This window comes from Manacus candei, unplaced genomic scaffold (assembly GCF_025592945.1).
Source record: "Manacus candei isolate 608988 ecotype Guabito, Panama unplaced genomic scaffold, ASM2559294v1 h1tg000056l, whole genome shotgun sequence".
In the NCBI taxonomy this organism is placed as follows: domain Eukaryota; kingdom Metazoa; phylum Chordata; class Aves; order Passeriformes; family Pipridae; genus Manacus; species Manacus candei.
The window spans coordinates 8,756,374-8,783,672 of record NW_026138104.1 but is presented as its reverse complement, the minus strand read 5'-3'; the positions used below and the strand labels follow the sequence as shown (position 1 = coordinate 8,783,672).

Sequence of the window (27,299 nt, the reverse complement as noted above, 5' to 3'; positions counted from 1 at the left end):
GAGATCTCACTGCTTTAGAGGCTTGTAAGGCGCCGCAGTGCCAACTGCTCCTGCCACTGCCTCACTGCGTTTGGCAACGCCTGCCCCACACAGACTTTTGTTTTTTTCCAGAGCCGCTTTCCAAATGTTGATTTCTGCCATCGGCTCTTGTTGCTGTGATTTATTCTGGGTGTGGGTGTGGGATCTGCCAGGCCCTCAGCAACCTGCTGCCCTGGCTGCCCGTGCCCTGCTCAGCTCCAGATGGGCAGGCAGGTGAGAGTACCATGTACTCACAGTACCATGCTCCTGGGGACCACGGATGTCCTTGAGGACAGCCAGATACCCTGCCAGCACAGATAACAATCCCCCCAGCCCATGCCCAAGCAGCACCATCATCAGCAGACACAGGGAAGGAATACCTTTGCCTTCCCAAATCCTCCTGAGCATCCTGAACGAGCATCCATTCCACCATGGTGGACAGGCAGGAGGGAAGGGGCTTCCAAGGGCACTTGCTTAGCACCCTGCAGTGCATGGCCTGCCACTGCTCCAGAGGCTGCCTCAGTCTGCAGGGCCCACAGGACCCTGCTGCGCCCCATCTGTGCCTCCTCTCAGGAGCTGGGGACCAGAGCCTGCACCTGCCTTGCCAGAGAAGATCACCCCTGCTGTGCCAGAGAGCCTGGGAGAGGAGAGTGGGAAGACAACAGGGGGAACACTTTTCTGAGGCTGCAAACGACCATCACCTTCCTGTTTCACAAGAGAGAGCAGGAGCCCTCAGGATCTTGTTTTTGATCAAACCTGTCACTTTCTCAGACTCCTTTAGCTGTGATATAATTATAACAATACTTCCCAGCTCTTAAACAGTTCAGCTGGGCATGATTGGAGCAGTGTGTTTTGCAGGAAGCCCCTAAATAGCATATTAGCACAGACTAACAGGAGACATTCAACCCACAGTGCTCCCCTATGCCCCCTTCTCCCCCAGCTGGTTCTGAGTTCTCTGGCCAGGGCACTGTGGGGCAGCCTTACCAGGGCCTTGCCCAAAGGTCAGTGGAAGTGTGGGATACACGGCCTACAGAGAAGCACTCCTGTGGTCATTTACACCTCTTTCTACCCTTTGTTTTCTCATCAGGGCACTGGCAGCAAGTTTTTCCTGTTTTTTTTCTCCCACCCTGGGGACAGCAATTTTTCTCCCTGAATGATGGGGTCTCTTTAGTGCATTGCCCTTCTCCACCCTCCCTCCTGCTTCCCTTCAGCAAATGGAGAAATTACAGTCGGGTCGGTGATCCCCGACGCCAAGGTGCCCCTCTCTTCCAGCGACCCTTTCCCCAGTGCGTGTGGCTGTGGGACGTCGCAGAGAGAGTCCGTGACGTCACGCCCCTATGAGGAGGAGTGCGGGGATGGGAGTGAGTCCCAGAAAACACCCCACGGTGGGGCAGAAACGGTGCGGCTGAGCCCGGGGCGGGGGGGCGAGCGGGGGTTCTCGAACTAGAGCTGCCGCGCCCGCAGCAGGTACCTGCCCCCTCCGTCCCCACCGCTCCAGCGCCGCGCCCATGGAGAACCGCGCACCCCTCCGCAGTGGCCTCTGCAGCCCGGGAAGACGGGCGGGGACAAGGCCAGGGTGATGGGAGGGGGCGAGGGAATACAAGAGGTAGCAGCTATGCCGATTCAGGTCCTTTGGTGTCACACTTGCGGGGACAAGGACAGGGACAGCGATGTGCCACGGAGACCGTGGGGTCGCGCGTGGTGCGCGCACGGGGGGTCCGCGCCGCGCACATCCTGCCGGGCCCGCGGGCACAGACGGCTGCTCCCCGTTCACCCGCGGAGGTCAAATAACGTCTGAATTACATCCTTGTAAATATTGACTGTGGCCGTCGTCTTCGTTTCTGCGCACAGAAAACCGAAATGTTAAGCCCGCCGGGGCCGGGCTGCTGCGCCGGAGGGAGGTGCGGGGTGCAGGGTGTGGAGCAGCGGGGTCGGGGGAGCCGGGGCACATCCGTGGGAGCGGGACGGGGCCCCCGCAGACATCTCCGGCTACCGAGCATCGCATCTGTGCGAGAGTGCGCTGGCCGCGCCGAGGATGCTAAAGGCAGCGGGCTGTCTCCTCGCTTGGGCTGTGGGCTAATTTATAATCCTTGGGCGGGGAGAAGGGGGGAGAGACGACACACAAGAGAAGACGGAGAAGCGTGGGGGGAGATGTTCCCTGGTATGGCTTCATTAAACGCCGGCGTTAATGAATGGCACAGGGCTGCGGCTGCTCCCCGCGTCCCCAACGAGAGTCTCTCCCGCGACCAGCGTGACACTAACGGGAGTCCTCAGCCGCCTTCCCCGGGAGACGCCCCCATACAGACGGTGGACTGCCCAGCCGTGCACTGCCGTCCCCTCGGATGCCCCTGGCCGGACTCCTACCGCCCCTCGACGCACCGCCCCTCGACGCCGCGCTGCCCGGGCGGGCCCCGTGCCCTTGCTGGGGCTGCTGGGGTCCCTTCGCCGGCGGTGACTCCCCCCGGGGATGGGGAGCGGCGGTCCCGACAGTGTGAGTGGCTGCGCGGCGGCTGTGCCTCCGGGCGCCGGCTCTGAGCATTTAGTGGTCGTTAAAAACAATTTGTTTCCCTCCCCGCTTGAGGAGGGGGAAGGGGAAAATCATTCCGGGGGAGGGGAGGGGAAGGGGGGAAAAAAAGGAGTGAGAGAGAGAGCAAGCGAGAGAGAAACACCAAACCCACAGAAAACCCGCGCTCCGAACTATTGCGACACGGAGCGAGGAGCGCGACGGTGGCCGGCGGCGAGGTGCGAGTGGGAGCGGGCCGGGCCGAGGGAGCGGGTCGGGGTTGGGTGGGGGGCCGTGGGAGCGGGCCGGGCCGTGGGAGGGGCGGGCCGCCTCCCCCCCGTGGGTGGACAGGCGGCGCCCGGTGCCTCCGCGCTGCCCCCCCGCCGGCCGCGCCGGGCGGGTCTCGGCGGTTCGGCGCGGCTGCCCGGTCACCGCTGCCGCCTCCCCGCAGCGCACAGCGAGTCCCCGCACCTCGGAGACGGCGGCCAGCACGACGGCGGCCCCCAGCCCCCCACCATGAACACCATCGTCTTCAGCAAGCTCAGCGGCCAGGTGCTTTTCGAGGAGGACGCCAAGGAGCGGGAGCGGAGCGGCCGGCCCTACGTGGGGGTGGTGGAGGGCCCACACCACGCCGAGGTGCTGCTCCCCGACAGCCCGTCCATCAAGGAGAGCCTCAGCCTGCGCAACCGGCGGACAGGGTATGCCGACCGCTCGTCTCCGCGCCGCGCACCGGCTTCGGGGGTGGCCCTGCCTGCCGGCGCTCCCGGCCGCCGCGCCGCCGATGTGGGGTTGCGAGATGGGTTTCTGGCTGGGTCCTCCCCCGCGTCCCCCGATCCGTACTCTCTGGGACTCTCATTCCGCAGCTATAGTGGGAAATTCCGGCAATAGGTGATGCATGGGCGTCCGATCGGGCTGGAATGTGCCAGACAGAGCTCTCCTGTCCTGCAGCGCTTGACCTCCCCCCTCTGCCTCCCAACGAAAACAAACCGGGGACAGCGGGGCTCCACCGGCTTTTTCGGGCGCTTCAGGCAATGGAAGTCCCCAAAACAGAGGCACCAGGCGGGACGTGTGGGACTTGGGGGAGGAGGCGGCGGCGGTGCCGTGGCCGCGGTTCGCGTTCGGGGCTGGGGCGGGCGGGCGCTGTGCGGCCCCGGCACTTGTTCCGCCGTCCCCGCGGGTTCGCAGCGCGCCGAGCGAACGGGCAGGAAGGAGCTGCGTTGTCGGTTCGTTCCCAGGGATGGGATTTAGAACAGACTAGCGCGATGCCATTCAGAAGCTGGGTTAGGTGATGTTAGGATCGGTTTTGCTAAAAGTGCAGCTGTGGCTGAGCTGCCTGCGGCTGTTCGCTTTTTTTTTTTTTGCTTTTTTTTTCTTTCCTTTTTTTTTTTGGTGCTGGAACAGGTGAAATAGACGGTGATCAGAGGACGTGCAGGCTTCGGCGCGTTGTCAGCCGTAGCTCGGAGGGTTGAATTGGCGAGTGCTGACCAGACATTTCGGGTCAGTGTCACAAAGTAAAGACCGAGGAGCGCAGTCAGGCGGCTCAGAAAGCGAGGAGCCCCGGGGAGCTGCTTTCACTGCCGAATTTCCACCTTAGCGATTGCATCAGCTGGCCCACCACGTTTTACCGGCGGTGCTGGCCGGGAGGACGCGGGTTGTGTTTCACCGCAATGTCATTGCAGCCGATCGCGGCGGAGCGGGGCTGCCGAGGGAGCCCCGGGCGAGGCAGCGCCTGCGGCCGTTCGGCCCGGCCCCGCACGGCCCGGCCCCGCACCGCACAGCCCCGCACGGCCCCGCACGGCCCCGCACAGCCCCGGGGCGCCCCCTGCCGCCGCCGCACCGGAGGCCCCTCCGTCCCGCGCGGCGCTGCCGCCGGCCCCAGCCCGCCTCTGGCTTTCCCTTCGGATTCCCCCGGTTTTGTGCGCTCACTTTTTTATTTTAGGATGTTTTTTACAGAGAGACAGCTTTGCTTTTTTTTTTTTTTTTTTTTTTTTTTTTACCGGAGCCTGTGTTTCGTTTCCCCCGGTATACGCCGTTTCCCTCGGCAGGCGCGGAGCTCAGCGGGCTGCCTTGCGTCGCTGCCGGCGGCGTTGGCAGCGGAACGCCGGTTCCCCCAGGAACACCGAGGAGAGAAATGACCCGGGAGCTGCTCGGTGCCCCGGGTATCTCTGAATATCACCAGCAAATAAATCCGGGCGGGTGGTCAGGCTCGGCTGGCCCCGGGGCAGCGCGCACCGCAGCCGTGGAGTGCGCGGCCGGGCTGTGCGAGGAAAACCCCTCTGTAAGCAGACTGGCCACACGCCTGGCAGGTGCCGGGCACCACTTTGCACCACCGGAGCCCTGGCCCCGCCGAAATCCCGGCAGGGCAGGCGCCCGGGCCCGCGGCATTGTCGCGGCCATTCACCCGCTTTGGGTCGGCTCTCCCAGACCTTCCACGGGGAGTTTAAGGAGCTGTGGGCATCGCCTTCTCCTAGCAGCCGGCCAGGGCGAGAGGTGCGGCCGTGAAAGTCCCCGAGCACCTCGTGAGGACGGGGCTCGGATCCCCCGGGTAGGACGCACCCCGGGGCTGGGGCACCCCGCGGACAGGGCGCTCCTACCGCCCTCGCCGGAGCGGCCGCGCAGAGGAGCCCGGGTCCAAACGGGGGGAGCGGGCAGGTGCCCCTTAGCCCCGGCCCTCAGCGCCCCTTCTCCGCGGCAGGGCGCGGCAGAGCGGCGGGAAGGTGCGGCACAAGCGGCAGGCGCTGCAGGACATGGCGAGGCCACTCAAGCAGTGGCTCTACAAACACCGCGACAACCCATACCCCACCAAGACCGAGAAGATTCTGCTGGCGCTCGGCTCCCAGATGACCCTGGTGCAGGTAAGGAAAACTCTACCACCACCTTTGGAGGCTGCTCTCGGGCATTTCATGGACGGGAGAGACTGGGACAGCGTCAGCCAAAGCTCCTCTGTGAGCTGAGCAAGGGGCAGCGCTGGGTATCGGGGACCATTGGTGCAGCCAGCAAGACCAAGGGTCCTGTGTGCATCCCTCCTCCACCCTGCCCAGGGCTCCCCTGGCCCAGGAGGAATGTCTCTCCCAAGTAAGAATTACCACATCTGAGCTATCCTGGCTGGGGAAGTGCTAAAGACAATCAGCAAAAGGTGTGTGTGCTCGCCCTCCTAGGAATAGATAACTCTCATCCTTTCATCTCATTCATAAGTGCAATGAAAATACTTCTGCTTAGTCTTTAGAAATCTTCAGTTAAAAAAAAACACATCAGTGATGGGAGATTTTAGCACAGAATAGGAATTGCTGAGGAAATTGTAGGAAGCTACTCTTTTCCCTTTCGAAAATGGGCTAGGATGAAAGCTGTTCTATTGTTCTGATAATAATTGTCATCACCTGTTGCACAGACATTAGCGTTACCATACGTGCTGTGTTCAGCAGCTCAGCACACAGTGTCTGCGCTTCACAGTCTTGCAGGAATTATCATTGCAGTGTAATTAGACATGGAGAGTAATTGTTTTGCTCTCAGGTAATGCTCCCCTGAAATGACTGACAGTTGTCTTGCTGTAAGAGGCATAAAGTTTGCTACAAATGTTCATAAATCTTAGTTCTTTTTTCTCTTTGCCATCTGGCACTCTATTGAAATATGTGGTTAAATGCTATCAGTTGCCGAGTGATGCTATCTCAGGTCTGGATGCTGAAAAGATTTATGCATTGTGAATAATCAGATTTCCTTACTGCAAGTTACTGCTAGGTGCATAAAATAAAACCTATGTGTTTGCAGGATTGGGTCCTCAGCACTCTACCTAACACATTATGTGTCACTTTGCAAAGGACACAAAGAGATCAAAATAGCACTAAGTATTAGAAAAATTGGAGTGCTTTTTTGAGTGCTCCTTCAAAAAAACCTGTGCTATGAACTTCTGTTCTAGCAATGGAAAAATTAAAAACTTTTACACTTTAGTATCTCACTATAAAACTGCTACACTAGAAAAAACACTATAGCTTTGACAAAAATAATATTTATGTCTCAGAAGATGTAACTAAAACAACTTCTATTGCTTTTTAAAAATATACGTGAAAGGTTTGTTCAGACTTTTAAAAATATTGCATAAAGACTATATTTTCAATGGCACAATTCAATGGGAGTACTTTATTAGACCATGGCTTTTAGAATATTCCTTTATTTTTACATGGGATTTAAAACATACATCCATGTTGGGAGACAGTAATATCATCTTGAGGACTTCTGCTGCTCTTATATAAATGCCTCAGAACAAAGAGACAACGGGAAAAAAACTGATGGGTTTTTACAGCATTTCTCTTGTGGCAGCTTTGATAAATCCTGATGGGGATAAGTTGTATTAGCCTCTATAAAAGCATGAAGTGTGCCATGGCCACTACTCAACAGAGTTTTATGATCTACATCAGGTGTAGACTAAAATTAAAAGGAATCAAGGAGGGTTACATTTAGCTCTCTGAGACCCCCTCGTCACTCAAGCTGAATTTGACGAGCCTCGTTTCTCTGTACTGTAATATTTGAAAGAGTTGTGCAAACAGGCACATCTATCTTCATTTAAAGAAGCACACCATCAAAAAGAAACCCCAGGTGTTTCTTCCATCATTTGGGTACAGTGCTCTTTTAACCGAGGAATACTATCGCATCTATATGAGATGTAAATACATATATCTGGCACCAGCAGTAATTCCAGAACCTGGAAGGACAAAACAACACACACTCCACATCTACTTTTTGGATGCCCAGAAAGAACAAGACTGTAATCCAGATCAAAATTTTTCTTCTCAGAGAATAAGAAAGAGCATGTCTGGCTGTGATCTCAGTCACACAGGGTACATCTGAAACAGCTTCCCTTGAGGCTGTGCTCTTTCAGATGAGTAGTATAACCAAGAGCAGGCTGGGATTGGGCTTCAGTGTCTCTTGGAAAGTTTTGGTTCTATCCCAGGAGGGGCATTATGCAAAAGCATCAACCAGGGTTGCCTGCAAATTGCTTTTCTAATCAAGTAACATCGTTGGACACTATTGAAGAACCAGAAGTCAGTGTATGATGCTTTATCTGGGTTACATGACTTCATGTCCCATATTTCTTACTCTTTTTCCATTTCTCGGTGCTGTCCTGTGGTGTTTTTTCCCACAGCTTTCTACTCCTGTGGAGGCAGTTGTCTGCTGACAACTCCTTCCTCTTTTCAGCATCCCTTGAGTTCTGATTGCCGTTGCAAGCCCTAGGGGAGGCAAAAGATACTGTTGAAAATCCCTTTAAGTTTCTGCCACAATGCTGTTTAGAGAATGAATGGTTGGGTTATTTTGTTTTTCTCCTGACTGATGATCTTGGAAAAGGTCTTCAACAGCTGCCTGGAAGATGAGGTTGATCATAGTGATTTTGATAATATAGCTATAACTCTTCTCTCCGTGCTTTTCTTTCATCTAATGAACCTTATTCCATTATGTACCATCGGTGCAAAGGAGCTTTTGCAGGACCATGGCAAAGATAAAACCAATTCTTCTGTGAGATGAAGAGGTGAACATCCAGCCCTGTTTTTTACTTTTGTTATTAGGACAGTATTTGCATGTCAAATCTTCCACAACTTTATTTTCATCAGTTTTGCTATCACCCGGTTGGCTGATTTTAAATTAATTTATTCTACCTCTCTAATACTTTGGCTTACCCTTCTGTTCCTGGGTGCGGTGGGACAGCAAGTGGACTATTCCAGCTGCATGTCTGACTGCACTGCTGAAGAAAAGTCAGAGTCTTTCAAGGAGGTAGGATTTTGCAAGAATCATAAATCATCTTGTTTCTTAAGTTGTAGTAGCAAAACCTGGGGCAGATTCTGGGCCAACTTACTCCTGTGCAGGCCAACAAGGTCTTTGGGAGTCCTCAAGGCAAATGTTATTGCAGATTTCAGTCCAACAGTCCAAAGTTTTCTACTTCCATAACTGCCAAAGCAGGAAACCAAAAAAGCAATATAGTTTGAAAAGGCATTTTATGTTTTACTCCAATTAGATTCCAATTCAGAATCCAATCATTTGTCCTATTAATATGCTACATTTTCATTTGTATTATTACCACAGTGATTGATTTATTTCATTTTAAATTTTGGTTTAGATATTCTTGTGAAATAAAAAAGAAAAATGGCTGTATATTCCTTCCAGAAAGAAATATGAATGGGTGTATTGTTGAAGAGAAGGTTTTTCAATATGAGGATTAATCTATTGGTCATGTGCTGCTATGGATTTAATAGCATTCAGATTTATAAAAGCATATCTGGATTACTGGAGGAGGAGAATCGCTTGATGTCTGTTCCTTTACTGAACCTTCGGCTACTCTTAAGCAGTGAAGCAGAACAAATTACAATAAAAATTAAGAAGTCTCTTCTGAAGTAAGGCCAAAGGGTTAATATTTCATGATGCCGATGTAAGTACCTGATGCTCTTTGGGAACAACTGAGTTACTGTAAAAAAATGAATGCTGGAAAGAACATCTATTGTCATTCCTCTTGGCTTGTGTCTTTTTACTTCCTGAAGAACTACGTGATCCTTACTTTACCAGAGTAGTGAATTTCATCATGTGTGTTTTTCAAGATACTTGATTCTTGGGAGGTTTCTATGACAAAGATTTTCTCACTGACTTGTATGTAAATCATTGTTTTGGGGGTTTTATTATTTTTGGAGGTCACAGTAATGTAACTTGGGACTATGGTAAAGGATGGACATTTTGGCAGCTTGGTTGTTTCTTTTTGCAATAGTTAAGGTAAATGTGGTGCAAACAGGCATTTGTTGTGAGTGGAAACTACAGCGTAGGCATGCAGCTTTTAAAAGACTACGTGGATAGACAATGTAACATTTTGAAATTAGTGACAAAACTGTTCTTGGCTTTAAAGGAGCCAGGAACAGCCTATGATAACCCAGGTGGTGGCTGGGGGTCAGAATGAACCTGCTGTCTGGACAGCCTCTTCCAGTTTGCATGGCTGGAGGTATTCCCCTACTGAAGAGTGGGAGAGGTATCGAATCTCGTGATGTCTTAAAAACCAAGATCTTCCAGCAACATATACCAGTGCCCAAGAGCAGGAAAGCACCCAGAGATACTACATCATAGATTTAGCTAAAAAATCTCTTAAATGGATTTACCTAACTTTCCTCCACCTTTATTGGACCTTGTTGTAATTGCATTTGGGATAAGAGTATCTGGAATGAATTTACTGCTTTGTGCTTTAGAAGAAGGCTTCTCTTCTAAAAACTGACCTGGGGTTCTTTCAGAATCATAGAATCATTTAGGTTGGAAAAGACCTTTAAGATCATCAAGCCCAGCTGTTAACCCAGGACTGCCAAGTCCACTGCTAAACCATGTCCTTAGGCACCATGTCTGTACTTCTGTTAAATATCTCCAGGAATGGTGACTCAACCATGGTAACTTCCCTAGGCAGCCTATTCCAGTGTCTGAGAACCCTTTCTGTAAAGAAATTTTTCCTGATATCCAATCTAAACCTCCCATGATTCAGTCTGAGGCCATTTTCTCTTGTCCTATGACTTGTCACTTGGGAGAAAAGACCAACTCCCACCTTGCTACAGTCTCCTTTCAAGTAGTTGTAAAGAGCAACCGAGCCTACTTTTCTCCAGAATAGACACTCCCAGTTCTCTCAGCTGCTCTTCATCAGACTTGTACTCCAGACCCTTCACCAGCTCTATTGCCCTTCTCTGGAGATGCTCCAGCACCTCAATGTCTTTCTTGAAGTGAGGGGCCCAGAACTGAACACAGGATTTGAGGTGCGGCCTCACCAGTGCTGAGTACTTGGCTCCCTGGGCACTCTGCTGGCTCGTGTTCAGCTGCTGTCAACCAGCACCCTGAGATCCTTTTCCAACCACTCTTCCCCTAGACTGTAGTGCTGCCTGGGGTTGTTGTGTCTGAAGGGAACTTCACCTTCTTGAACCTCCTACCATTGACCTTGACCCATTGATCCAGCCTTTTCATATCCCACTGCAGAGCCCTCCTGCCCTCCAGGACATCAACCCTCCCACCCAACTTGGTGTGTCTGCAAACTGACTGAGGGTGCCCTTGATCCCCTTGTCCATATAATTGATAAAGATATTAAACAGAACTGAGTCCAAGGGAACACCACTGGTGATCGTCCACCAGCTGGATGTAGCTCCATTCACCAACACTGTCTGGGCTCGGCCATCCAGTTTTCTACCCAGCAAAGAACACTCCTGGCCAAGCCACGAGCTACCAGTTTCTCCAGGAGAACACTGTGGGAAACTGTGTCAAAGGCTTTACTAAGATCCAGGCAGACACATTCACAACCTTTCCCTCATCCACCAAGTGGGTCCCCTTGTCACAGAAGATCAGATTGGTCAAGGAGGACCTTCCTTTCACAAACCAATGCTGGCTGGGCCTGATCCCATGATTGTCCTGTACGTGCTGTGTGATGGCACTTAAGATGATCTGCTTCATAAAGAGCAGGAGGACAAGGTGCAGTATATCTGTCTCATTATGAGATAATGATCAAATACTACTATTTCCTTCTCTCATGGCAGAAGACTTAAAATATGACTCATCTTTTCATACTGATATGTGGAAAGCAAAGCATTGGCATGGGAAGAATGAGCCCAAAATAAACCAAGAGTACCATGCAGAAATCACTCTGCTAAATTTAATTGCTTTTATGTATGAGTCACGCTAATACTACCCTATCTTTCTTCTCTGTACATGGCACTTCACTGATGAAATATTTCCATCTGTAATGAAATGCAGCATAATGAAATCTTTCTTATGAGAGATTGGAAAGCTGTCAGTTTTGTAAAATACTGCAGTAACTGCTATCGTGTTCAGTGAGACCCAGATTGATCCATCTCTATTGTTAGTACTTGATTTCAGAGTTACACTAAGTCATATGGTAGCCAGGTGACTGCTGCTTCAGCTAAGCAGTCTGGAGTGAGTTTGTTAACAGCACCAGAAAGTGCATGGATTCCAGCTCACCCTTTCTCATTTACTATAAAAATTGCTGTGTCAATATGATGAATATAAGCAAGTAGCCTTGGAAGAGAATGAAAATTGCTTACTCTGCCAGCTACCGTTTTGGTCTTCTAACCTGTCATAGTAAACTACATGGCTTGTAAAGTTATGTGTTTGGCATCTGAGCGCTGATCCAGGGCTCACTGTATTTTCAGTGGAACCCTGTTTCATGTAAACATGATTTAAAGTAAAGTCCAAGTGACAGGCTTAGGGCACCACTGCTGAGTTCTGGGTGACTCTGAGCTGAAGCCTTGTTTTTCCTTCAAGCAGATAGTGCTTATTTTTCTCCTAATCGCCCTAGAAGGGATTATTGATTGATCCAGAATCATTAGAGATATACTTCTGTGTGATTTATACAATCTTAGCTGCAATAGACAGATGACAATACTATGGCCAAAATCCAACAGTGAGGTCAATGGTTTGGCTCTCTGTTCGGTGGGGTAGCATGTATTAATAAAACGTGTTAACTTGCTTTGCAGGTTATCGCAAATTAAATGATATGATCATTCCCAGGTCAGAATATGATGGTAGTGGTCTTGATTTCTCTGTGTGCATGTTCACAACACAAATATGTGAGTGGGGCTATAGGCTCCTGACGTTCTTTACATTCTCCATTGCAAGTAATGCTACTCTGCCTCCTTCTTGCAGAGGTCATGTCAAAATACACTTATTCCTTCAAGGAGTAGATAGCACTTTTAAGACTTGATTTATCATTAAACAAATATTGTTATAGTGTAAGTAGCTTGCCTCTGCTCTTCCTGGTAGTAAAGTTATGGTAATGTCACTGTGTCAGTATTTTCTATTTTATATAATTTTAAGTTACAGTAGAATCAAGGCCAGCATTTTCTTAGGTGTGCTTTTGTGCAAAGTCACTGCGAGTACATGCATCCTCTTTAGTGGTTTGATTAGTATTGCTGGCACAGAAGAGTAGACTGTGCCTTTTTGCTTGTTCAGTGCCTAAAACACTGTGAAGTCCTTGTGTTTGAGCCCGACTTTGTGGTGACCCTGTATGCTAAAAGGATACTAACATATATCCATTTTGCTCTGTCAAACTCCAGAAAACTCTCTGCAGCTGGGAAGGAAGCCAAACCAGACTATTGTTTAGTAGTCACCTTCTGAGGAATCTGCATCTTCACTGGTTTTTAGGGTGTACACAACAAAAAGAGTTAATAAAACCTGCTGCTCTGTAGAGCATATGGTTGATTTCTGCAGTGACTCTAAGTTGTACTCTGTGTAAGACTTTCCTGATACCCCCTGCTTGTCAGACATACAGTACAAGGGAGAATTTGGACTTTTATATATACAGAATCAGAATGAGTTTTTCTGTTCAACAGCCTTATTGTCAAAGGAAATTACTGAATATTAGATATTAGTTTTAATTTAGGATGTTAGTAGTATATTGAAGGTTCATATTGAAAGTTCAAGGCATTATCTTTAAAATAAAAAAAAATTAAATATGAATATAAACTTACTATTTATGACTCCTTAATTGAAACCTTGCAATAATGTGGTTTTGCTAACACTTGTGAAGGGTGAGAAGCCTGAACCTGCCTTCTTGTTTGAAATTCCTGCTCTGCTCAGTGATCGTTTCATGGACTTTTTTTCTTATTTCTCTTGTTTGCCATTTCCTCGAAACATACATAAAACTCATGAAAATTCTAAGGGTTGGATTTGTTTGTTTGTGTAATTTTCAAAGGAAACTAATACACTCATTTGTATGCAGGTGTCAAACTGGTTTGCCAATGCAAGACGTCGCCTGAAGAACACTGTCAGGCAACCAGACCTTAGCTGGGCTTTACGAATAAAACTGTACAACAAATATGTTCAAGGAAATGCTGAACGACTCAGCGTGAGCAGCGATGACTCATGCTCTGAAGGTTTGTTGATGCTCTTTTTATCGATTTTAAATGGACTAAAATATATTTAGAAAGTATCAGATACCCTAAGTTAGCTCTAATTTTTAATCACAAAACACCCTTGGTGGATCCACCTTTACTTTTTTTGAGAATTAGGTGCCTTTTTTGGATCCCGCCTACTATGCAGCCTTGCAAAGCGGGATTGTATAAGTTATTCAAGGTGGCAATCTGGCTGCATGTTATTATATTTCATTGTTACTAGACAGATGATTGTTAGTTCATTAGTTTCTACAAGTCTATTCCTTTAATCTGCATTGAAGGAAAAAATTAATTACTTTTTTTAGTATAAAGAAATGAGAAATCACTTGACTATTACTTTCCTTAATGGGAGGGCTATAGCAATATCATGTCATTAACAGGACAATCTGATTAACAAGAGAATCTGATTAGCTTTGATGGAGCTTATTAGATGGTAGACTGAATATTACTGTTATTTATTTTATGTATTTTGCCAGCAAATGTTTTCCATAAAAGATGCACTGAAATTCTTTCTTATTCAAATTAGCAAATGCAAGATTTACTTTTTTAATATGCCCTATATTTTTTATAGAACATTTGTATTAATTAGGTCTATAGGTACTTTTATCAGGCAGTTGTGACATGTAGATACAATGACAGGAATAAATGATACAGAACATTGTCAGAAATCTGTGTGTGAATTCTTAGAAGAATACATGTCAATTTGCACTCAGTTGCAAATACCTTTGTTCCAGTTTCAGTCTGTACTCACATTTCTTTTGTATGCACTTCCCGTGAAAAGATTGGTTGCAGGACAATTACAAGAGTACAGTTTAGGCAAATACACCTAAATATGACATGGTATTCAGGAGAACCAAATTTCAAGTAATGATAGTAAGAATTCATTTCATTTACACATATTTTTAAATGCTTGTCATTGTTTAGGGCACTTTTCAGTTTTTTTCTACTTGCCTTGTGTTACTCATGAACGAATTAGACTCAAAGACTGTTTTGTACAGCTAATTAATTTAGAATAGCTGGAACATCGGAGAACCACAGGAACTACTATGAGCAATGTGTGAAAAGAAGAAAATGAAAATCAATGTCCAGTGCTGAAGTTGTTGTCTCATTCTAGTTATATTTACCACAATTCAAAACATGTAGAGAAGTCCTTGTGTTAAATATTAGGTATTCAGTGTATTACTGTATCTTTGTTCTTTTGTTTCAGATGGAGAAAATCCTCCAAGAAACCATATGAATGAAGGGGGATATAACAAACCAGTTCATCACGCTGTGATTAAAACTGAAAGTTCAGTAATAAAAACAGGAGTGAGACCAGAAACAAGTGCCAATGAGGATTACGTGTCACCCCCCAAATACAAAAGCAGCTTATTGAATCGTTACCTAAATGACTCACTGAGACATGTCATGGCTACTAATGCAGCTATGATGGAAAAAACAAGGCAAAGGAATCACTCCGGCTCATTTAGTTCCAATGAATTTGAGGAAGAACTGGTGTCTCCATCATCATCAGAGACAGAAGGCAATTTTGTCTATCGGACAGGTAAGGGATTTTTTTCTACCTCATTTCTAATACAGCCAGCTTTAGTAGATGGTGTTACCTGGAATGAGTGTCACATGATTGTGCCTTTTAAGAGGCTTCTGTCCATCCTCTCATATGGCAGTGGATGATTTCTGCCTATCCTCTTGCATGAGAGTAGGTCACTCCTGTCTGTCCTCTGGTATCAGGGTGGATAAATCCTGTCCACCCTTTCATTCTCTGGAGAAGTTCTGCCTGCAGATTACAGTTAAGTTCTGTTATTGACCATTAGTGAAGCTGGTTCGCTTTTTGAGTGGAGCAATGGGTATGATTTTTGAAATGACACAGACCATTTTTTGTCAGCACTAAGACAATCCTAAAGAAGGAGAAAACTGTTGAGCATTCTATTACAATAGAATGGGAGGACTAGGGGAGGACTAGGGGAGGACTGAAGCACTCCATGGCCCCAGCTGGGAGAAAGAGAAGGGCTTTGAAATTTCAAGGTGGCTGTTTGTGACACTTACATGAGTCGTATGTCCCTCCATGGAGTGCAGGTAAACACCTCTTCCTGTTGTACAACATCTGTTCTGTCCTCAGAGTGCTTGTCTGGTGTGTGGCCCCTTGCTGCTCATGCATCTCTGGAATACATGGATTACGCTAATTTCGGCATTGCTCTCCAGACACTGTGCACTGAGCTAAGGGGCCACAGACGTGGCCATTAAATACCTTATCTTGATGTTTTTTTGAAGGGTCACACATACTTTATTATTTTAATCTTATCAATAAAAACTTAAAAATGTGATTTAATATCATCCGCTATGTTACCACTCAGAGGAAGGCACATGGGGTGCCTGGTTCATGCCAGTAAATTGCTCTAAATCAGGATTTGCTCAGGTCCACGTAGGACAGGGAGTGCTGGAAAACTCCTCTTCTGAAGCTTCTTCTGTGTTTCCTTGGGACGTAAGGCAAAATAAAATTTTAATTTTGAAAAAAATGAAGTTTTGCATCCCAGTCTCCGAGGGTCTCCATGAGCGTCTCAGGGTTTCAGCTCATTGCAGTAGCCCTACGTGTTGTCCTGGGGGCTTTCTTGGCATGTTATTCTGCCAGGGACCACCCTGTGAGCAGGGTGGGATGGATATTGATGAAAAGTACTGGAGGACTTTGCACTGAAGTTAATACAGATTAGATTTTGTACTTGGTTCCCCTTGGCTTCCCTGGCAGGCAGGTTCGGGTGCCTTTGCAACTTCTCAAGTTTGCAGCCTTTGCTCTCTTTTTTCTGGCACATTTCCTGTCACTTTTTTTTTTTTTGTCCATGTGGAGGGGCCACAATGATTTCAGGAGGCTGAGTTTCATGATGGGGGTAGGAGGACATTTGTGCGTGCAGGTTGTCGGGGATGACCAAGGAGCGAGTGGGGGTCTCATAAAGAAATGGGATCTCTTGGGAAGCAAGAATTGTGCATGCACGATTAGTAAGTTTCAAAATTAACTCTCTCTGTTCATTTAACTTTTTTTTCTCAACATACCAAATACATTTGGTCTGCATTACAGGCGTCTTGTCTGCCAAGTTTTATTTTTAAGTGAAAAGTTACTCAAGAACAGATGCAGCAGCTCAGATATGTAAACTTACGTTTTTCTGTACTTCATACTGTAACCTAAAAATGGACACAATGGACACAATGACTTTTTAAAATTTGTAATAAATTTGCCACTGTATTAAGTTGTTCTTGACAAGTTTCAAGCTGCACTGAAAAATATGGTCATTAATGTGAAGGCCGAAACAGGCGCACTGTAACTGTGTAAGTTCACAAGCTGTGCTGTAATGACTAAAAACTAGTATATTTGTCCTTAAAGTTCATAAGTGGCATTCCTGGAACTCCTCTTGAGATCGTATTTAAGTCAGTTCCTAAATAGCTTCCTTAAAGTTTGGCAGTGCTATTGCCTTTAATGAGAACACACCAGCAGCTCTCAGGATATTGTTTTATTGTTTTTGCACTTCAAAAGCAGACAAGCAGTAATCTGCATATAGAAAGAAAAAGATCATGTGTATACACAATATTATTTGCTATATCCTTCCTATGCATCTGTGTACATTCAGGAAATAATAGGTACTAATGGGCTTTTTTCAGCTACAAGATTACAGTCCCATTAATGATTTTCTGATGATATTGTAATGTGCAGGAATTAAGCCCTTCATGAACAAAGCATATATTTTCAAGTTATCATCCATTTATGAAACCTACTTTCAAACAGATTAAATTATCCACAATTGTTAGGTAAGGAGAGATAAATAAGGATGATTTTTTTTTTTTAATGTTTTTTCTCTGTAATTTGAATACCTGGGATAGGAGTTCTCAGTGCAGTTGTGTAGCAGACCTGTATCTGTGTTCTCAAAAATAGTTGTAATCCATTTTGGTTAAGCAAAATAACAGAGTCTGACTGTACCACTCTTACCTTCCTGAAAGTGGCAAGTGTATTTTTAAGTGGGATATCACCACTTGCAAGGAGCTCCCCACTGCAATTTTTTGTTGAATGAAACAGCTAATTTTTGACACAAAGGTGGTGATGCAAGATTGTGAAATTCCTACTAGACATTTTAGTTTATGAAGACATTTTAAGCAGTATTTCAAAAAGCACAGAATGAAAACTGGTTGATGTTTTATTTTTGAGAAATATTTGGCAAGGTTGTTGTGTTCCTAAGGACCGGCAGTCATCAGAGTTGAAGCAAATTCTTTATTGTGCTTCCCTGGAAAAGTACCTTTTCGTAGCAGATCATGAGTAGAAAGCTGTGTCTGGTTCTGGTTACGGGCCCAGGTACATCAGTGTGTCTGGAGCTACTTCACTCTCCCAGTGCCCAGGGTCAGAGTGGCCACGTGTGTCTCAATAACCTGCACCAAATTAACAGGATGCAAGTGCAGCGTCCAATAACAAAAACAAGAAATTGCAGTTTAAAGTTTATAAGGAAAACGGGATGTAGAGTTTCCCATTTCAGTCATTAACATGCTTATAAACACGGGACCATATGCTACTCCAGCTTCATGCAACTGGGAAATCCCACATAAAGATCAAGGACGAGCTATATAACTGACTGTCGGCAGAGCGGCCTCATTTTATACCTCCACACAATTATTGTGAGGTCGTGGGAAGTGGCTTCAGTGCTGGGGCAGGAGCAGCAAACCCTGAGTTGGAACCCTTGCAGGTGCAGTGCCCACACTGCCATCTCCCTCAGCCTCTGGCCTGGGGAGCGGGAGGCGGCGTGGGTGGACGGAGCAAGGAGAACAGAACAGTCTGGAAAGAGTGAAAGCATGCTCGGATATGTCACATATGTGAGTGTTTCTGTCGTAAGCTGATACGCTTATGGCATACACAAATGTGTTCACTTAAGGCAGAAAATTACAGTTCAGATTAATCCTAGTGCAGGTATAATATATAAATTTATATAATTGGCCAAATATGTGTCTTAAACTGACCACTGAAAGGCTTGGTTCAGTGTTTTTGTTTAGTTAAAAATCCATGTTGGAGAACTAGTTTTTATTAACTCCTTGTCATGCTGTCACTCACAGCAGGTTCTCTGTATGACATGAATAACTGAAACCAGACTTGCCTATCTGTATTTGTTGTACAAATGCTCACAGAAACAACAATCTGACTGCAACAAGCATTCCAGAAATCTACCAGGAAAAAAATCTAATAATGTTTGTAGTGAGGCTGACCATGAATCTAAAGCAGCACCGTCAGTCTTTGGTTTATGGATCACTAAAATGCTGACTTTTCTGTAATCACGCTGCAGTGCTCCCTGAGTACCCTAACGCCAGTCACCTGCAGGAACAAAATGTTCTGCATCATTATAGCACAAGGAAATGAAAAATTCCCAACTTTCTGGGATATCGCTGTCTAGTGAAGAAAGCAAAAATTAAAACGAGAAAAAGAGACAAAATGGCAGGACGGGGAGTCCTTTTTCTGTAGGCAGATTTTTCATTGATTTCACTTTTTATGTTACTTAGCACAGTAGAAAAGCCAGAACAAATAAAAACGGTGAGGAAAGTAAAGACTCGCAGGCCTGGAAAGGAGGATGGCTTTTAAACAAACTCTTGAATGACTGGCTGATTTTTGAAGGTGTTTAATCTCTATTTTTAGATGTTTATACTCAGGAGTGTGCTCTGTTTCTGATGTTTTCATTACTACTGCCTTTTTCTTTCCTCTTGCCTTCCTTTCTTTCTTCCATTTGAATCCTGCAAAGTTGGTGATTTATAAAGCATGATCCTGGGTCGTTTATGACAGCACGCTGAGCACCTCTGATGAGACCCTCAGCACACTGTAAGATCAGACCCACATTCCTACAGAGCACTTAAATGTAAGGGTGTAGCCATGCACATAAGTGCTACAGAGAGACACATACAAGCTGCAGAACAGTGCTATGATTTTGTGTGGTCCTTGCCAACTTTTCCTTGCAATTTAACATTTTTAGAAATTAACATGTAATTTAAAAATGAGCTATAAAGTTTGAAAGCATAATATGAACACAATGGAACCTGTTTTCAGAAACAACTCAAGGGACCTGCAAAAGCTGCTCATACCAGTGACTTTTGCAAGTTTGATCTAAACGGTGCTGGAGGCCTTGGGGATACTTTGAAATAAATGGTAACCTGGGAGAGCTGAAGGAGGTCCTTGTTGCAGATCCTAATGTCATCCAGAAGTGAAATGGAAAAGGTGAATGTCAAGTACAGTATTAAATGCACACAGCAGCATAACTGCAATTTGAAGGTTACAGAGTTAGGATCGTATTTCTGCAGGAATTTTATTATTACATGACCTGATTCGTCAACACTAAAATAGCATGGAATTGCGAATTGAGGAGAAGATTGTGTTTAATTTACTGTTCTGTTGTTTTTTCTAAAGAAAGATTAAAAGGAAATGGCTTTACTACACAGGAAGTGTCAGGTTTAATATACCAGATGTGATAGCCTAAACTTGGAGAATTTAAGGATCCTACCTGCTCCCTACTAGTTAAGTTTTGTTCATGTTTTTTGTTTCTTTCAGTTTGAACAGCAAGATGGGGTTTAATTCTCTTGAGTTTCTCAGTATTTGAGTTGCAAGGGGAATGAGTCAGGATTATTTCCACAGGACCCTGGAAAGCAGTTCTTCATCAAAACTGAATCTTTTTTGTGGGGAGGTAGCGCTTCTGACCTCTCTCAGGTGGGGCAACAAAGGAAGACAGCATTGAGCAGGCTGGGAACAACAACAGCTGGGGGCAGAGCACTCTCCCAAAAGCCTGGGCACCCAGGGACTGCCAGCAGTCGAGGAAGAGCATTGCCTGGAGCCACCCGTGCTGGGAGGGGAAGCAGAGCTCCCTGCACTGTCAGTTTTCTGTGTCATTTCTCTCCACTTCCTGCTTTTAGTGGTTCATTTTGTGGGAAGAGAGAGTATTTGTTTTCTCACAGGTGCTGGGTGCAAAAACTGTGCATCCTTGTTTTGCCTGTTTATTTTCAGATGCAAATGACTATGAATGTTCAGGGATTTTATTTATTTTTTCCTTTAAACACAAAATGTTAAAGATTCCAGAGACTGGGCTCTGTGCAGGCCAGATGTGCTTCAAGTAACAGCATGTTTGTGGCTATTCTATAATTCAGGTACAATTGCTATGGAGACCCCACAGAGCAGAGGGGGGCTGTGGGCACCTCTTCTGGCTTTGCTTCTGTTGATGTCATGGCAAATTTTCTGCATACTTCAGTAAAAACTATCTGGAGACAGTTGTTTGGCTGCAGAGGATTTTCATGAAATCAACTTGCTTCAGAGCAGCATGTCTCAGGACTCCTGACAGCTTTATCATCGCAGAGAATTAGATGTTCTTGCATGAATGATTTGAAATGGAAAAGATTACAACATCTGACCGAAAAATCAGAAACACCAGAAAAATCAGGGCATCAGCCATGTTTCCATGGCCACAGGTTGTTGCTGCCTGTGCTGGTGCAGCAAACCCGCCTTTCTTTCTCCAAGACCATTAAAATTTTCCCAATGCAAATGTTCACATCAGCGGCCAAAAAAGCAGCAGACCCCTGTGCTTGCCCAAGACCTCTCTCAGAACACAGCAGGAAAAATGTGTGGTGCTGTCACCAATTGCTAACAACTATATATTTTTATACTCCTCTTTAGAGTTAGTCAATGCTCCAGGCCTCAGCAAAGGCTGTTCCTTGGCCAGCGTCAAGCCTCATTCGTTTAGGAAGGTGTTTTCAAAGGGAAAAAAATATTTATCCCCATTTTCCCATTGTTCTAAACGTCTTCAGAATTATGCTTGGTCTTAAAACCTGGGGCCAGCCCAAATGTGAATGTTTCAGGAAATTATGTGCATGGAAAAGCACATGATCATAAATCAGACTGTTTTCCAGTTTTAGCTGTAGACTGCATGGTTAGTAATGAATATAATAGGGAAATTAGTTAGAAAATTAGCAGTTAATTTGAGGAGTATTTAAAGAGTGTGTGAAACTACAGCTTGGGAAAACTCATTTAGTGAAATGGATGTGATTCCGTCTCCCCTTCCACTGCCTGAGCAGGATTATCCCCAGTAGCCAAATTTGTGTGCCGATCAGAAATAGAAATGCCAGGCTCCCATGCTCCCTTGTCATGTCTTCTGCACTGATTCAGGGGTTACTCAGCCCTGCAAACACCAGCCAGCTGCCACCACTGCCTCTGTGAATGGCTGCATGTGTTGCAAAAGGAAACACTGTTCAAACGAGCGGGGCAGAGAGGGGCTCGGGGGGGATAATGAAGTGAGGTATCCAAGCAATACACCAGCTCGAGCAGAGCAGCAGAAAGCCCTGGACACTGGTGCAACAGCCCTGCTGCAACAGCCAGGGATGGAGGGGGGCAGCACGAGGCAGAAGAAATGGTTTGCATCCCATGGGTTGTCCCCATAGCCTGGTTGCCTTATGATGCCCCGTGCTGCCTTGATGTGCATGCAGAGTGGCCCTGCCACTGCACCTGTACCCCAGTATGCTTCTGAGGGCACAAAAGAGGGTGTTTCTGCTCTGTCCTCTGCCCCGGAAACCCAGCAGCAAAATGTGACTATCAGCTGTTTGTGCTAAAGAAGGGATGTAAGCCAATGAACTCGAAAAATATGGCACTATTTTATATATGGAAAAGTGAAAAAGAGCGACAAAACACAGGATGATTTGCAAAGACAGAAACACAGAGATGTGTCCTGTCACCCCCTCAGAAGTGGCTTTGAAGTCACACATTTAACTTTACATGTAATTGATGGAGAAGTTGTGTTTGAGCACACAAAGCCATGGCTGGAGGCAGATCAGGGGCTTGCGAACAAAGCTCCAACACTGAAATGTGCCTGTTCTGCTTTTCGGGGCACTCCAGCTGATTCTGCTCCTGCACTGAGACATCTGCCCACGGCACCTGTGTGAAGAAAGAGAAATTACAGGGACAAACCTCTTCCTTTTTGCCCAGTTAATTATTTTTACATACAAAATCTGTCATCTTTGTCACTAGTAACCACTGTCTTTGGTCATTCTTACTAACACACTAATCTGTGTGCAGTGCAAAAAAGTGTGACCAGGAGGGGACGGGGTGCAGGCACAGGTGGGATGGGGTAGTAGCCAGAGGGGAACAACGGATGGACTTTTCATATTTGTGGGGCAGTAAACTTAAAGGAATGGCAGGCCCATAAAAGTTTCACTTCTTTCTGGAAAAACGTCTGAATTGAAACTTCATACCAGGCCTGGGGTTCCTGCATGTCCCAGCCTCCTTCCGCTGCTGGAGAGAAATAATGCAACTCTGGGTAACTCCTGGTAGGTTCTACTTGTAGCGCAGACTGTCCCTTGTGCAGTGTTACATTGCTGCTGTTCATGTTGCTGTAGTTAAGGCTGTACCTGTGTTTCCATTAGAACCCTTTTAATCTGCAAATTTATGACCCAGCTGTAAAAATTCAATCCAGACTGAAACTTGGCATGAACAGTGTTCCTTCTCCCATCTGTGGAAGGGATTTAAGCAGGTACATCCCAGTAATAACCATCTGAGTTAGGCTTGTAAATTTGGAGCATGATGACTGGTGAATAAAACTGTGAGCTTCTCAGTAGTCCTGGAGTTTGAAATATTTTATGCCTGTGGTGAGAATATTGAAAAGCAGATTGCTGTTTGTATTCAGTGATACAGCTGTAAATAAAGAAAATGGTTTGGGTCTTTCTATGTTTGTGCAAGCACATGCATTTTCCTTACCATGGCAATATTTTGATATGAGTGGCAAACACTTGAAACTCTTCAGGGTCTTGCATCAAAGCAGTGTCTGATGACTCTCAAGTAGGCTAAGAAATTGTATTCATGCTGGTGCAAGTGGTTGAATTTATCTATTGATCGTAATAGAAGAAATTAGGGAAATAAGAAGACAAGATTATTTTCTTTAGAGTGAGATTTTTTATTGGATTCTTCTTAAAATACTGTCAAAACTGGTACAGTATAGAAAATTAGTAATGCAAAATTAGTTTTATTCACTGTTGCTTCCTCCCATTTTAATTTTCTTTTCTAAAAAGCTACGCACTGAATGTACCTGACCAGATAGACTAGTAATCTTATCTGATCCAGCAAATCCTATTTCCCTTTCCAGGTTTGTGGTTTTTGAAAGTAATTCTGTAATTTAAAAACACTCCTTTATGTGTTTAACTGAAATTTTTTAGGTCATTTGTCCATAATGTGCATACCAGAAACATAATGATGAAAGCAGTTTGGTGAGACCAGACTTCTGATCTTCCGTGTGTATTCACAGAGGAGCTTTTGGGAGGGTTTTGACACAATTTGAGAAGTGGACTGAAGAGATCTCTGCATGGATTAATGTGGGGCTGTGAAAGACTTTATACCCACTGTTTGGAAAATGTCACGAACCTGTAGGTTATCGTTTGTATATAAGATTTTTGCCATCTTGATGGAGGAAGGGGAGTGCTCATAAAAACAACTATTCTGGAAAACCTTCCCTCGTGGTCATCTGTAAAGTTCAATTTCTAATTATCCAGAAAAGCAGATTTGTATTCAGTTTTATTTAATCCACTTCACTACAAACTTAAAAATTTGGGTATGAGATAAAGAGCCAGATGTGGAAATTACCAGTGATTGCTAAAGACCTATTGAGGTCTTTTATGCTTTATGGCATTAAATTGGCATCAGATCACCACTTTAGATCTGTTAAAGGAGAAATATGTCCTAACAGTCAAGGCATGCAAAAGTCTTGTATAAGTGAGTTTTATGTGAGCTAAAAAAAAAAAAAAAAGAACCAGGAGTTTAAAGCAGGAAAGTAAGTTGGAGAGGTAAACTGCATTGTAGAAAATCTGGAAAAAGTAAAAACAATTCAAACAGAAAGAGATCAGATACACAGCTGAAGCTGGAACAGCTGAAAAGAAACACACAAAAATAGGTAAACCAAAATTCCAATGGGCCATGAAATGTGTTTTCCTTAATTTTTCACAATGGCCTTGAAACCTGATGTTGGAGACTCTATCTCTGTTCTTTAACTGATGGCCAGAAGTTGAGGTTATGATGACCGGATCGTTTGGTATGGCACTGACATTTCAAATTAAAAGGGATTGCCAAGACTCTCAATTATGACACTAAAATATACCGTATTTCTAGGGCCAATTTTCAGTCACTCCCTCATGCCTCCACATTGATTTAGGCAACAGATGCATGAAAAGCAAAGCAACATTCAAAATAATCCCTTAGCTGAAGCTGGGGGAAGGCTGGCTAGTGGGCTGTAGCCAAAATTCCTTAAATGTTACAATGTTTTACATTTCTAAATGTAAAAACTTTCTTTCCAATGTGAGGTACCAGCCAAATGTCTTAGTTATGGTATCTCAGAGTGAAAACTGGCATGAGGCCTTGTGGTCATTTGTGGGTATTGACAGATTTACACCCTCAAAGATCAAGTTAAATGCTGTTGGTTTCTCCATCTCCCCTTACTTTGTCAGGGATTTTTTTCTCTCTCAGTTACTATTTGTCAACTTAAATCCAGTTTGCTGGAAAAATGAAGGCTCTTCACGACCTGGCTCTTCAGGAGCAAATTGCCTCAAATTCTTTCTGCTAGCCAAGGTATTTTGTAACGCATTGCAAAACAGCAGCAGGATTGCTCTCTTTGCACTAGATGTACTCTGTGGGCTAGACACTGCGGGCAGTTTTAATGACATCTTGGTGTGCTGGAGAATTTGTCTCGGATGTTGACTTCAGGGAGACTTTCACCCCAGGTCCCTCTTTGTCTAATTGCTCTTCCTACCCCAAGGGGTAGGGTCTAGCTTTGCCCCATTGTGAGCTATACCATGGGGAGTCTGTCCTGGCAGCTGCTCAGGGAGCAATTTCTGGAGGTGGTGTGCAAATTAAGTGATCTGCTTCTGGCTATTTATGGCAGCTTTGAACAGGAGGAGTGGTGGATTGTCCATTAAATGGACACACTAAAATTCATTGTTCTTTTCTCCCTCTTATGCTGTTTAGCTGCTGTAGCTGTTGGTTACTGCATCACTAATTCATTTCCCCAGGATCATCTTCAAATAAAAGCTTCTTCCAGAAGACAACAGCCTTTGTTCCTTGGTCAGGGAAAACTCTGTGTGTCTGCAGTACTGTTTGTGTTAGCAGTGTCAGTGAGAGCCCAGTGTAGCCTGGGAGACTTGTGTCAGCTGGGGGAGCAGGGGTGCTGTGTGAAGCCTGGAGCCTTTCTCTGTCCGTGGTATCATAACTGTAGTAGCGCTGGGCTTCCTAATTATTATTCCTAATTATCGAACCTCTTATTGAAACTGGATGCTTAGAGACACTTTTTGAAGTGAGGAGAAACAAAAAAAGCTGTCCTGCTCTGGCCAGCACCTGAGACTGTAGTAGTGTTTGTAAGACATACAGTCTTTCAGATATATATACATAGACACATGTGCACATACTCCCTGCTCTGTTATGATGATGATATCTGTGGAATTCAAGCCTGTCATCTTTCTGTTTTGCCGTTCTTACTCCTTCAGCCCAGAGCTGTGCAGTAACTCACCATGGCAGTGAACTTTGCAAAGATAGAGGAAAAGAGGCTCTCAACTGTATTGTCCACAAACAATGAGATATCTCTCTGTTAAATCCTATATCTCACTGAAGTGCTTACTCCAGATTGCCTAGAAAAACTGAGAATCCTTTTCACAGAGGTCAGAAGAGAAGACAAGGCTGACCTGTAGGTATTGATCCCAGTGATCCTTTGTTTTATGCAAAGGCCTATTTTTGCTGACTAAACTGAAGTAAAGAAATGCTTACTTAAACATTTTAAATCTATAAAAATGTCGGGTATCTGTATAAGCCTGTTTTCCTTTTAGTGTTGTGTCACAAGGCTTTCTGGTGCTGTTTTCACTCCTCATCTAATGAGACTGTGAGTGATAATAGTTTCTCCTGACTACAAGTGCACATAAGCATTCATTTGTGTTTATTACATTTGCTGTGGATCTATGTAGGAAAAAGGTCATTAATATTGCTCATTCCTCTATACCTCATTCCACTCACAGATTCACATCTCTGTTTCTCTGCCCTCTAACTCCAGAAGGGGCCAATAATTACATCTGATATCCAAATCAAAGTGCCTTTACCTTCACCTGATAATTGATGGGCAGGCACTCAGATATGTTTTAAAACTAAGCCTTTGGAAGTGCTTTATATTGGACAAAGCAAAAATCCAATTTGCCAAGATCTGGTCTGGTTTTTGAGTGTTTTGGCCCCAAAGCATGCTACATGGTTTGACATGCAATGTTCATGTGTTTGCAAAGCTTTCCAAACTTCATTTGGTGAACTCCAGCTGCTTTCAGTGGGACCTTTACTCACAGATCAAAGGACTGTGACCCTCAGAGAAAGTAAGTGCTCATATTTGGGTACGGTTCATCCTTCATTCCTTGCACAAAATAGGAAAAATAAAGGCTGTATTTGGTGCCACAGTACTGCTGCATTTGCTGAGGTTTGAGGAGCTCTGTCATCTCTCTGTGAGCTTCATGGCTGCTCAGAAACACTCCTTCTCTCTCCAGAGCAGTGGCAGTACACAGCCTGATATGAGCCCACCAAAACCCTCTCCTGCCTCATGGCCACGTCCTCTTTCCATCCCCTCTGGACAGCCTCGAGGCAGCAGCTCCACACTCCCTACAGGACCAAAAGTCCTTTTACAGAAGGTGCAGGACATGGCTCTGCTGGGGTAAATTCCCCATGAGCCACTGGCTCCTGCCCACCCTCACTCGTGGGGAGCCTGTGACCCACCACAAAACACTTGCTGCATATGAAAAACCATCCCACAGCCCCAGCTGGGAACAGGACATCTCAGCAAAAAACCAGGTCTGGGTGAGCTGGGAGAAGGGCAGGAGAGGAGTGT

The 27,299-nt window shown here is 45.5% G+C and overlaps 1 protein-coding gene across 2 annotated transcripts in view; it reads left to right on the top strand.

Annotated features, from left to right (window-relative positions):
• Positions 1-2,687: 2,687 nt before the first annotated feature.
• MKX (mohawk homeobox) overlaps positions 2,688-27,299 on the top strand; it is a 48,932-nt gene continuing 24,320 nt past the window's right edge. For both annotated transcript variants that reach the window (XM_051802488.1, XM_051802489.1), the window contains exons 1-4: positions 2,688-3,219; positions 5,217-5,376; positions 13,251-13,404; positions 14,630-14,965. In XM_051802488.1, the coding sequence (XP_051658448.1) occupies positions 3,038-3,219; positions 5,217-5,376; positions 13,251-13,404; positions 14,630-14,965 (832 nt within the window). In that variant the 5' untranslated portion in view covers positions 2,688-3,037. The remainder of the gene's footprint in view (positions 3,220-5,216; positions 5,377-13,250; positions 13,405-14,629; positions 14,966-27,299) is intronic.